At 33.4% G+C, this 13,630-nt stretch overlaps 1 protein-coding gene and 1 long non-coding RNA gene across 2 annotated transcripts; both read right to left on the bottom strand.

Moving 5' to 3' along the window:
• LOC110012079 lies at window positions 6,466-8,858 on the bottom strand. The gene is made up of 4 exons (XR_002287175.1): window positions 8,787-8,858; window positions 6,906-7,022; window positions 6,749-6,790; window positions 6,466-6,677 (listed from the first exon to the last, which is right to left on the bottom strand). It is a non-coding gene; the product is annotated as an uncharacterized LOC110012079 (long non-coding RNA).
• On the bottom strand, window positions 12,534-13,541 carry LOC110012186 (uncharacterized mitochondrial protein AtMg00810-like). The gene has a single exon (XM_020695065.1). The coding sequence runs from the start codon at window positions 13,539-13,541 to the stop codon at window positions 12,534-12,536; it is 1,008 nt and encodes a 335-aa protein (XP_020550724.1).

The raw sequence follows: 13,630 nt of genomic DNA, 5'->3' as shown, positions 1-13,630 counted from the left end.
TTGAGATGTCAAATTATTATCTCGACAACCACCCAAAAATAATGTGTGATTGATGTAAATATTTGGACTGTTAATTGAAGATGGATATGAGCTTTAAATGATCCTGTTTTTCTGGGGAAAAAAAAAGGTGAATATCACAATGATAATTTGAAACTAACCCTACATAGAGAAAGGGAAAATCGCAATTTTACTCTCATATGTTAGAATTTTTTCAATTTAATCTAATTTGTTATGAATTTTTTTATATTGTATTCATAAATTAAATTTTATTTTTATTTTTATCTTTAACGTGACTTTTCTATTCAGTAATTAATGAAAAAATTACGAGGCCGTTAGTCCATCACATGCTTGAACTAACGGCACCGTGACTTGCGTTTAGTCCATCACGTGTTGACTAATGGCCTCGTGATTTTTCTTGAAAAACTCACTTGAGGACTAAAAATGAAAAAGAAAAAAAACTTATAGAATGCAATGAAAAAATTGTAATAAATGAGATTACATTAAAAAAATTTATAACGTATGAAATAAAAAATGCAATTTTTTTCCTGTAAAGAAACAAGGAATCGTAGCACTTAATTAGGAGGTTAGACACATCTAACACATGTTCGGTTGTGAATTCATAATCACAATAGTGACGTGCTCCAAATCATCTCCTTTTCACATTTCACTAATTGCATTAATTGTCCCTTAATGTAATTATGAATTATTTTCTCATAAGACCATTTCTATTTACGTACATTCATCATTGTTAAAAATAGTATTAAGGACCGGTGCAACAGATGTCTGATACCTTCAATTGGAGTCCCACCAAATTATTTATCTACTTCCATATATATATATATATATGTATGTATATTGTAATTGTGATTACTTATCTATATTATTGACTGTTATGATTATAAATTCATTAATATTTAACTTTTTGGTTACATTGATATATATATATATAGTTGATGAGTTGTGTAATAAATAAAAAAATATTAATTATCTTATGGACCAATCTAAAATGTTCAAAATATGAATTAGTGACTTGATTTGGGGTTCAATGTTGGAGCCACATTTAGCAGTCGAGGTATATATTTATATTAAAAAGACAGTAAAGAATAGGGGGGGGGGGGAATACATTTTTCGTCGTGTAATGGGTGGTATTTTTGGTTCACTTTGTTATTTAAATTTTGCACATTAAAAAAATATAATTTTTTATTATGATTAATTATTATAGTTAGAAGAAGAAAAGTAATCACGATTCTGCAACATCTATTAACCTATTTCTATAAGTATGGCCAAAGCCATGGCAAATATTTTTGCCGTGGTAATGTCTAATATTGGTTAAACGTGGTAAAAGTTTAAATTGAACTTTAATTTTGTTTAATGATGAATACTAGTAGTGATTTACCACAACTTTTAAGACGGGATCATTTATAATGTAGCAAAAGCTCAATTTTTTTTTTTAGTGCATTGAGGATAATAATTTAAAAAAAGTAGTATATTTGGTTCAATTTCTGCCAAAAAATGCCAATTCCATTCTGGAGAAAAAAAGCGCATGTTTGTCATAACGCGAGAATACCCCTTTTTTTTACTTGGTGAAATTGGTATTTTTTGATAGAAGTTAGACTAAATATACTACTTTTTTTTAAAAAAAATATTATATTCAATTATAATATTAAAATAAAAGTGAACCAAAAGTGCTATTTCTAAAGTTGTACGGACGAAAAATACATTTTTCTCGTACATATCATTAAGACAAGTTGAGGAATAAATAATTAAGTACATTAGAAACACTTCAAAATAGTCAATCAGATTAATACACATAACAAGAAGTTATCTTTACCACAATTCATACATTAGGTAGACCAAAACGAAATGTATCTGCCGTTTTCTATAGAAAAACGGAAAAGAAAAAGCCAACAAGCAAATTTATTCTATTATTACTTTTAACCTATGTGAACAATCATTGTAGGATTAGAGGGTACGTGGCTAAATTTATTTAAAAAAAATTTAAGTTCGTAAATTTTTTAAAATATTTTTAGAGCTTATAACATATTAAATTTTATTTTAAAAATAAATTATGAAGTGTCGGGAAAATAAGATTATTGAGCTTATAAAATATTAGTAATGGCAGATTTATAATTAATTTGAAAGAATTTATTAAGATTTGATAAGTAAATTGATAGTTCCTTATTTTTTTTAAAAAAAATTTAGAAGCTGCTAACATATTATTTTTGGAACTTTTAATTAAGCTCTCATTTTATAATACTTAGCTAACACTTTGTAGTGTATTATAATCTTTTACGCATTTTATAAATTATTTTAAAGAGCTTATAAACTCATTCAAACACCCTCTTAAATTACAAAATAAGAATCTTAGAAAATAATGTTCAATCACGTACTAGCTATAATACGTACGTATGCGTAGAGGGTGTTTGGCGAAATATGTTGTTAAGATATTAAATATTAAATATTAAATATTTCTACTTTCTAACATTTAAGTTTCTATATAAAGTGTTAGTTTAATATGATGTCAGAGTTAAATCAAACAAAAAGTTTTTTGGGTTTTGAATTACTGCCCCCATTTATAAAAAAAAAGAAAAAAGAAAAAGAAAAAGAAAAAGATCTCACGTACAGGGTCTGCACGTGAGGTAGCATGGAGATATTAAATATTAAATCATCATCATCTCTGACACTAGTCCAGACTTTTAATTAAATGAGGTGGTTATTTAACATATATTAATAAAATCTTACAAGTTTATATATCTTATGAGATACTTTCCGGCTTGTAAATATTGAATCTTATTTTAAAAAATAAGTTATTAAAGTGTTTGAATAAAAATTATGGAGTTTATAATATGCAAGTAATGATAAATTTATAACTAATTTATTAAGATGTTATAAATTCTTTAAAAGATCTTATAATAAGTTGCCTTAAGACTTATAAAATCTTGAAAATTGTTCGATACTTTTTTAAAAAAATATAGTTTATAAGATTAAAAAAAAGCCTCCTTATAGTTAAGTTGGGAAAAGTAAAATGTTCAATATACTAATATAAAACTGTCATTGTTAACATTTTATAAATTTTATAATTTTATTTTATCTAAATATTCCAAAATTTTATTTTTAATATAAGATCTAACATTTTACAAATTGTTTTAAATAATCAATTTAGCCAAACACCCTCTAAATCGATAAGTCCTTACATTTTTCAGATCTCATAAACCTCTTTGTCAAAAATATTTTACCAAATTCGGGAAACGTGATAGATTGTTCTCAATAATTCCCCCTTGGACTTGAAGGAAAAGAGACATATAAAGTACAATTTACATTATTAAATTCAATATATATTTTTAATTTTCGAAATCATTATGATAATCCCCGTTTATAAGAAAAGTCTCATTCTTCGAAAGGCAATTAAGGCAACAATACGGCATTATGTCTTAAGCATCATCAAGAACACAACTTAGTTAAAGAGACTCTTGACCTAAAAAATCACACACACACACACACCCACCCCACCCCACCCCCAAAAGAAAAAAAAAAAAAAACATTGGGAAAACCCTATCATCCACAATTCTTGGATAATAATTTTGTGGATCAAGATCAAGAAAAGTAATACCGTGGAGCATTAGAGACCTAACGATGACGATAGTTCCACATAATAAGATCGTCACTAATCGTACTTTAATTAAGTTTAGTAAGTTAAGAATATATATAAAATCAACACTCATGGGAGTGTGATAATAATTGCAATGAGTAGCCATTGAAAAGTTGATCCAAATGCTTCATCTCTATTCTCTACCAACTTTTAGTTTCGGGACTTAATCTAATTTACTTTGGGTGATACTATAAATAAGTAAATTATTTTTTTATTATATATAAAAATAAATAATAGCAATTTATATTTCTATGTTTTTTTCAAAATGGAGCAATTTCACCTCCCTGTCTAAGAGGATAAATTACTTCATTTTAAAAAATACAAGGGGTAAATTGCTGCATTTTAAAAAACAACGAGAGGTAAAATGTTATTTTTTTTTTTTTAGTAAGGGGATAATTTGAATCATTTACAATATCACAGGAGAATTGCTTGCAATTTTCTCTTTAGATTTCAAAATGTGCAATTTGTTGAAATTGTTTAATTACACAAATACTCCTCGATTTTTATAAAATTATAATTTTATAAAAGATACAAGGTATTTATTTAATTAACTCAAATATCGGGACGCGTCCATATGAGTTACAATTTTTTTTTATTTTTTGGCAATATTTTACTAGTATAATCTAAGGTTGTCGGCCCACTTCATGACTTTTATAGTTGGGGGTAGTGAAAAAAGGTGTTGTAATAATCAACTCCACATTCAATAGTCTAATGACAAGACAATTAGACAGATTTCTTGACATGTTATTTGTAATAGTTAGAATAGAGATATTGCTCCTTTTTTGGAGTCATAAAGATGGGGTTTGGTGAGGAAAAAACAACTGTGTTAAAAGTGCTGTTACAATGTTCTTTCAACTTCTGCATACTACTTCAGACTGTTTAGTAAAATATTAAGGATCTTTGATGAGTTTTCATGTGCAATTTCAACATAATCCAGATATTTCTTACCTTGTGGAGGATATTAGCATGAATTTGAGTCTGCCCGGGTTGAAATTTTCTGAGGTTACGTTTGAATCTATGAATTTGGAATTATGAATTTCAACTTCCTAATTTTGAATGACATTATATTAAATAGATTTGAAATTCATCGTCACCATGTAAGAAAATGTAGTTCAAAAGAAAATTCAAGAATTCGAAAAAAATAAATCAGCGTTGAATTATCCGAGCAAGTTCGTTGAATCAAGTAAAACTTAGGTCATTGATCTACTGATTAAGTCTGGAGTTTAAATTCAAATCAGATTCAATGGTTTTTAAATAAGATTATAAATGAATTTGTACAAATTACTAAAATAAATTAAGAAATAAAGAAAAAGCGTGTGAAAGGGGTAAATTTAATTTATTGAAGTTTGATTTGTTAAGTTTAACGGGTTGAATTGAAGCATATTTGTATTGTTTGATTTCAATTGAGAATCGAGTAATTTGATTTATTTTTCAACTCTAACTAATATTTACTTCTTTCCCCCCGCCCCCCCCCCTATTTAACATAAAAGCCCCTTTTATTTTGTTTCCCTTTTCTTTCTGCAGATTCATCATTTGTTCCCTTAAAATCTATAATAGAGATTAAATAATTGATGAGAAAATGAGAGCAGATGTCATTACCCTATAACCTAACAGTTAATTATCAAAAAGTTAACATTTATCATGAAAAAATATCCCTATTTAGATTGATGAATTATGGTTAAAAAATCCCAATTAAAATCTAATTTTTTTGTAAAACTATTTCCCTTAAGACATTCAAAAACCCAGAAAATCATATATGTGAAAAAGAAAACATGTTGGAGGGTTTATTTGTGAAGTATTTTTCTCTCATCTTATCTCGTAAAATATTTTCGGATTGAAGAGATCGCCAGTTAAAAAAAATTTGAATTATATCTAAAATATACTTCACTGCTTAAAAAGAAAAAAATATATTATGTTAAATATAATCATTATAGTTTCTTTCTTATCTATCCCCTTTTACATACCACATCAATTATCATCGGTATACTTTTATCTCACATACTAAGAGGAAAAAAAAAGGGATGCAACGGGGGCCGTCATGGACCGGCCCAGAAACACCCGGCCTAGTACCGCCCGTGGGCAGTCTTGGACTGGTTCTGGGGCATGAATTGGCTTCTATTGGATCATTTTTTGAATGCAAGCCCAGTCTATGAACAAACCCATTGAGGCCCAACTGAAACCTGTTTACATCTTTGAGAAATGGTTTGGGTTATAGCCCAAACTATTAAAATAAAAATAGACAAGCCCGGGCAGAACGATCACATTCGTGACTATTCTAGCCCAAGGCTGCCAATTTTATAATAATTATTATTTTTTTTGGTTCTCTTTGGCTCAATAAACATGAAGGTCATTTTTATCTTTTTTTTTCATAAAAACTTCTCCCCATTCTATCGATTCTCTATCTATTTATTCATTCCCCGTCCCACATGTAAATTTTTATATTCAATTCAATAAAATTGAGATTTTTTAAAAACTTCTACTTCTTAAATTTATAATTGGTCAAAAAATTCCGTATATTTTTGTAGGCTACAATTTCGTATGATAGTTGAGCATTATTTGAGCCAGGAATCATGAATCCACATCAAATAGGTTTCACATTGCATCACAACTTGAGGGCCGATTCAAAACCACATTCATTACTCATGAAATGACATCAGAAACACACTTTAGAATGACAACCTAGCAGATGTGGTTCATATGAGAATTTTATTGACCAAATTCTTAGTTAGAGCTTTACAGTAAGAAAAATCACTAAAGAGGTTACCACGGACATGTCAAGCAGCAATAAGACATACCATTGCAATGAAAAAGTCCAACATTGGCTTGATGAGGTATTGAGCTAAAAATCCTATACCCACCTGTTATCAAACTGGTAACAGATGTATGGCCTCAGTTCCTTGCAACAAACATTTTCTTAGGTTTACAGATGAGTCACTACTTACAGTCCAGGGATTGCGCAAGCATTGTCTGAAGTCATCGAATGTCAGAGTTAACCAACAGTAAATAGATCTGTTTCTAACCAAGTTACCTGCAAAAGATTGAATACTTGAGTGCTTAATTAATATTCCATTTTCAGCCAGTGGAACTGAAAAAACTTACCATTGCAGGCTTGTAAATGCCAATAATGGTACCTAAAATGACCTACAATGAGTCAAAAATTCTGAATGTGAACTTTTTCCTGAAAATGTAGTACCTTCTAGAGATATATGACATAAAAGAGTACCAGGATGAGATCCAACAATATGCTGTAACTTACCCATAGGGAAACAGAGTCGTCAATGTTTCAATTATTCTCTCATATTGGCTCATCTGACCAGGAGCACTGTTTGAAAAATCTCCAGAGGTGGCTGCTTTGCAATGAACTCTAGGGTTCCTAGGACAAGGATGAACGAATGAGAGTTTCTGTGTTAGTGAAAATGAATCAGCAATCAAGGTAAATGAAAGAATTTTAAATCAAGCTCAAAGATAGGTTAGGACGAATCGTAGATCAGAAAGTCACGTGAGCGATCAGAAATATGCAATGAAGTACTCAAATCCAAAACCATCATTTTAAGTAACCATACAAAAGTACCAATTAAGTGAATAAATTACTTAATTTACTTTCTAGGATGGAAATGGGGTAGCAATTGAAAACAGAGACTAAAACAGAAAGCAAGTGAACTTTAAGGGGCAGCCAACTCTCCAAAATTGCATATTTCAGAAGAAAGGGGCACATAAAACAAGAATCCCATGAATCAATCATGGAAACTGAAAAGTAGCAAATCGAAGAATGCATTGGCACAAGCAAGTCATGGAGGAGCTTCAAAACTCCATGGGAAACTGAATTCCAATGGAATGATCACCATCTAATTCTTGAAAATTCCATTGACTACTATCTAACTCCAATTGAGAATGTGTTGGCACCTCCCACTCCGAACAAGGATTTAATCCAGCAAGCCTCATTGACTTTGGTGATAGTATAACACCAAGATTTTAAAATGGTAAATGTTTTAACTTGATGAAATATGTAGAAAAGTGGAGAAGAAGGAGAAGTAAAACAAGAAATGGGAGACAATGTGGAGGGTAAAAATAAGAATGCTTTATTCTCACAATTTAGTACGAAAGTTTCATTAATCAACCAACAGCATTCCAATGCTTTACATGGATTCCAACAACCTTAAAAACCAAGTTGGCCTCCAGATCTGACTATTACTAACTACTTAGGACACTGAAGGTAATGATCACAAAGCAAGAGAGTCAATGAGCGTGGTCTTGGGTAAAGAAATTGAATCCTAGAATTGGAATTGGAATTACAAAAGTATGCGATCCAAAAGTACTAGAAAAACTCAGATGCTAACTTAGTTAAGAAAGATTATGTGCACTATTATCTGTAGATGAGACAGTAGTCCCAAACCATCTCCTGCAATTACTTTTCCAAGAACCTGTTTGTGTGGAAATTATTCTCATGCATGCTCTGCCTGATAAAAGAAGACTTGATCTTAGGACTTGGGATGTTTGATTGCAAAAATTGAAGCTTTGACCTTCAACTATTCGCTTCACACGAGCTTCTTCTTGAAACATATGCAGGTTTCCTTTCTTTACCAGAGTACTCATATTTGGATACTCAATCCTATAGGATCGTCAATTGTGTACAGTATAAAAATTAAGATGCTTGAAGAGACCTAAGTTTTTCCTTTTACAACTTTCAAGCTGTACCATGTGCATAGGCTTTAAAACTGATATCATTAAAAATCACATGTAGCTTCATCCAGCAATGCAATAGAATTTTCTATTTGTCTATAATCCAAATTTGGCATAATATGTTATTTTTTGGATTATAGACTTTATAAGCATCTTGAAGGCCGTTTCTGAAAATGAAGTCCAATGTAAAACTTTGGATAAAATTAATTTTCAATCCCTTCTTCTGCCAATGGTGATAATTCGAAGTTCTGACAACCTATACTAATATCAAAACTTACAAGGCTTCGACACACATTTGTTTTATATATCCACATATTGCAATGCATGTTCCTGCTATCTTTTCTTTAAAGAATTATCTCAGTACTTGATTATTAATTATTCTAAAGTCTCTTGTTCAGACAACATGTAAGAAAAACACATTTAAAGACATATCTGGTATTTAGAACATGTAGTGTACCTGTATAAACCACGTGTTTGGTTGACTCTTCTTGCATTTTCCTTATTAACCTCGACATCTCGTGGGTAAAATTGTCAAGAAGATAAACTCTCAAATAAATCTTTCATTCTCATATAAAAATCCGCACATTGAAAGTTACAGAATATGCTGTATATAAACAGCAAAAAGAAGGAAGAAGAAGGAGGTTTAATTATAACGACCTCTTACAACGGCTAGTGAAGAAATTGTTAAACTACTAACAAAGGCGTGAAAAGGAAATAAAAGGCGCTTATGAGCATCTGCTAAAAATGCTTTACATGAGAACTAATAAAGGTGCTAACTACACACTAAAGTGCTAGTGCTAAACCGGAAGCAAGTAGCAACTTCTCATGCCTTAGTGGATTTCTTTATCGTCTTCAAATGCTGAGTTCTGTATCAGTGTTGCAACTGAGAAACAACACTTTTTTCATCCTCCCCTCAAGCTGGACTTACAATGAAATCAATTAAGCCCAGCTTGCCAAGTAAAGCATGAAACAAAGGGCCAGTTAGTGCCTTTGTAAAAATATCTGCCAACTGATCCTTGGATCGTACAAACGTAGGTGCAAGGAAACCTGACTGATAATGATCTCGGACCAAATGGCAATCAATTTCGAGATGTTTCGTTCTTTCATGAAAAACAGGGTTACTGATAATATGCAAGGCAGCTCGATTATCACAGTAAAAAGGAATTGGACGAGGAACTTGAAATCCCAAGTCTTTAACTAAAGACACAAACCAAACCAATTCACAGGCAGTTGACCCCATTCTTCTGTATTCGGCTTCTGCTGTAGACCTTGAGACTGTATTTTGTTTCTTGGTCTTCCAAGATATCAGTCCCTTGCCCAAGAAAACACAATATCCTATCAATGATCTCCTGCTGTCTGGATATGACGCCCAATCTGCATCACAGTACGCAATGATGTCACAATTAGCATTTGCAGGAAAGAACAGACCTTTATGTGTTGTTCCTTTCAAGTATCGAACCACATGTGTAGCTGCATCCATATGACTCTTGCATGGAACTTGTAGATATTGGCTTAGTTGTTGCACAGCATGTGAAATGTCTGGTCTAGTGAAGTTCAAGTACAGGAGTCTGCCTACAAGTCTCCTGTAAACAGCTGGATGTGATATTACTTTATCTGAGGCATAATTAAGTTTGATCCCTGGTGGCAAAGGCGTGTTAGTAGTGCGAGCTTCTGTCAATTTAAGATCCTTGATGATGTCTGAGATGTACTTAGTCTGTGTAAGTGTAATTCCTTCACTGGCTCTAGCAATTTCTACCCCAAGGAAATACCTAGCAGGTCCCAGATCCTTGATAGTAAACAATGAGTCTAGATAATACTTCACCTCATCAATAAGTGCTGAAGATGTTCCTGCAAGAAGAATGTCGTCAACATAAACCAATAATGCAAGAAATCCCTGAGGAGAGGTTTTAGTAAACAAACAGTAATCATTTTTGGATTGTACGAATCCAAAAGATTTCTGCTTTGAAGTGAATTCACAGTTCCATTGTCTTGATGCCTGTTTGAGTCCATATATGGACTTCCTAAGCTTGCATACATGACCTGTTGGAACCACATAGCCCTTAGGAGGCTCCATGTATATTTCTTCATCTAAGTTCCCATGAAGGATCGCATTGTTCACGTCAAGTTGATGCAATTCCCAGCTTGCTGAAGCTGCTAGTGCAATGAGCAACCTTACTGAAACTACCTTAACAACTGGAGAGAAGCTCTCAAGATAGTCAATCCCTTCGACTTGGTTGTAGCCTTTGGCTACCAACCTTACTTTATGTCGATCAATAGATCCATCCGCATTGAATTTAATCTTGAAAATCCATCTGCAACCAATAGGTTTCTTATCAGATGGAAGTGGAGTTACATCCCATGTATGATTGTTTTCTAAAGCTTCAATTTCTGATTGCATTGCTTTGTTCCACTCAGGTTTTGAAGCTGCTTCCTCATACGAAAATGGTTCCTGAAAGGGTGAAATGGAAGCAGCAAAACTAGTATATGCATCAGAAATAGAAGATATAGCATTACCATCATGTGATTCAGAGAAACTGCATATGAAGTCTAACATCCAAGCAGGCTTAGTTGTGGTTCTGTTTGATTTTCTGAGTGTTGGAACAGATACTATATTATCAGAATGGTGATCATCCTTGCTTTCTTTCAAGATATCAGTATCCAGAAAAACATCTTCACTATGTTCACTTAAAGGTAAAGGAACAGTACAATATGTAGGTTCTACAAGTGCTTGTTTATAAGGAAATTCATTTTCATAGAACACCACATCCCTGCTGGCTAAGGTGACTTTATTTTCTATGTCAAAAAGCTTATAACCTTTCTGCCCATGAGCATATCCAATAAAAACACATTTAATAGCCCTAGGATCAAATTTTGACTTAAGGGGTTGAGTGTTTGTAGCATGGCAAAGACATCCAAAAACTCTCATGTTGGAATAGGTAACAGGCTTTTTGTATAGCTTTTCATAGGGGGTTTGCCATTTTAAAACAACTGAAGGAAGCCTATTTATAATGTAGGTAGCAGTAAGAATGGCTTCGGTCCAAAAAATTGAAGGTAAGGAGGCTTGAAACATTAAAGCCCTTGCAATCTGTAAAATCTGTAAAATGACAAAAGTGTTGTTTCTCACTTTCTCCGTCGATATATTCCATCTTCATCTTGGCCCCCAAAGCGATTCTCATAGCTTTACTCCAAGAAAGATAGTTCTTTCCATTCAGAACTGATGATACTAGTGATGCACCAGTATTTTCAGATATTTGCATTCTGATGAGCTCTGCTTCATCAAGACTTTTCTTGGTATCACTCATTTTGATTTCTTGCACAGATGTACAGTAGTTCTACACTCTGAAAAATATCAAGAATTTGATAGCATTGGGTGAACGTAAGAACCATCTACTAATGGCTCTGATATCATGTCAAGAAGATAAAATCTCAAATAAATCTTTCATTCTCATATAAAAATCCGCAAATTGAAAGTTACAGAATATGCATATATAAACAGCAAAAAGAAGGAAGAAGAAGGAGGTTTATTATAACCACCTCTTACAACGGCTAGTGAAGAAATCGTTAAACAACTAACAAAGGCGTGAAAAGGAAATAAAAGGCGCTTATGAGCATCTGCTAAAAACGCTTTACATGAGAACTAATAAAGGTGCTAACTACACACTAAAGTGCTAGTGCTAAACCGGAAGCAAGTAGCAACTTCTCATGCCTTAGTGGATTTCTTCATCGTCTTCAAATGCTGAGTTCTGTATCAGTGTTGCAACTGAAAAACAACACTTTTGTCAAAAATAGACCAAACTGTCCTAAAGAAGAGCCCTTTTTTCCTAAACCTTGGCATTCCTTTATAAGCATCACAGTAGAAGTCACTGTTCTTGGTCGCTGGCTGATTCTTGATTCCTTCCAATCGGCAGTTGTGAAAAATTGAGTCAAACATGGTGAAAATCGTGCAAATTGATCACAGAAAATGAAAGCAACCAAAATATTGTATTCCTCTGTTTTCTGAATTTGATACAGAGCATATATGAAGAAGAAGGTTGCTGTTTTAAATAACAAACTCCCGCCTGATTCAACTAACTCAACCGCCTAGTCAGACCACGTGGCCCAATCACAAGATGAATAATTGACGGGGACGCTGACTGTACAATGTAAACAACTAATGAGAAGAAAACGCTAAAGTAGAAGTAACGATTTCTCCAAGCTTCATCTTCTATCCTGCATCCAGAAGATCAACTGCATCTCCAGCACCTGCAGCAGCTGTATCACTCTGAGTACCATTCATGGAAGCAAGATCTGTAGTGATGAGGCATACTCCAACAGCCCCCCCACAAGTGGGACTGGGGGCACAAGAAACTAGACCCAACTTGGAAATAAAGGAATGGAAGACCTTCAACGGAAGACTTTTAGTGAAAGCGTCGACAAGTTGATCAAAGCTTCGAACTAACTCAGGAGCAATAAAACCATCTTTATATGCATTCCTCACAAGGTGACAATCAATCTTGATGTGCTTAGTGCGCTCATGGAAAACCGGATTAGCAAGAATGTGCAATGCGGCTTTGTTGTCGCAGAACAAAGAAATAGGCAAAACAAGATGCACACCAAAATCAGACAACAAATAAGATACCCAACGTAACTCACACACGGTAGCAGCCAAGCTGCGATACTCTGCCTCCGCAGTAGACCGAGAAACGGTCGACTGCTTTTTTGTTTTCCAAGAAATAAGAGCTGAACCGAGAAAAATGCAGAAACCTGTCAACGATCGCCTCGAATCAGAGCATGATGCCCAATCGGCATCGCAATAGCCCTGCAGAATCAAAGAATTAGCAGTAGGGAGAAACAAGCCAAGGGAAGGACAACCCTTAAGATATTTGACCACATGAAGGGCAGCGTTCCAATGTACGTCGCAAGGATGATTCAAATACTGGCTTAACTGCTGAACAGCGTGAGAAATATCCGGCCTAGTGAAGCTCAAATATAGTAATCTGCCTACCAATCGCCTAAAAGAGTCGGGTGTCTGAAGAAGAGTGCCAGCGTCAGAGCATAACTTGAGGCCAGAAGGAAGCGGGGTGGAGATTGCCTTAGCATGCAACAAACCAGTGTCTGCAATTATATCCATAATATACTTCGTCTTAGCCAAGTAGATTCCATCACTACTGCGTGCAATTTCTATCCCAAAAAATACCGTCCGTCCCAATATCTTTAATTGTGAAAAGGTCATGAAGTTAAGTCTTAACTCTCTGAAGCTCCTCAACACAAGCACCAGCAAGTAGTATGTCGTCTACATAGACGAGGAGGCTAACTAGTCCA

Source organism: Sesamum indicum, linkage group LG6 (assembly GCF_000512975.1).
Source record: "Sesamum indicum cultivar Zhongzhi No. 13 linkage group LG6, S_indicum_v1.0, whole genome shotgun sequence".
In the NCBI taxonomy this organism is placed as follows: domain Eukaryota; kingdom Viridiplantae; phylum Streptophyta; class Magnoliopsida; order Lamiales; family Pedaliaceae; genus Sesamum; species Sesamum indicum.
This window is presented reverse-complemented; position numbering and strand designations above follow the sequence as displayed.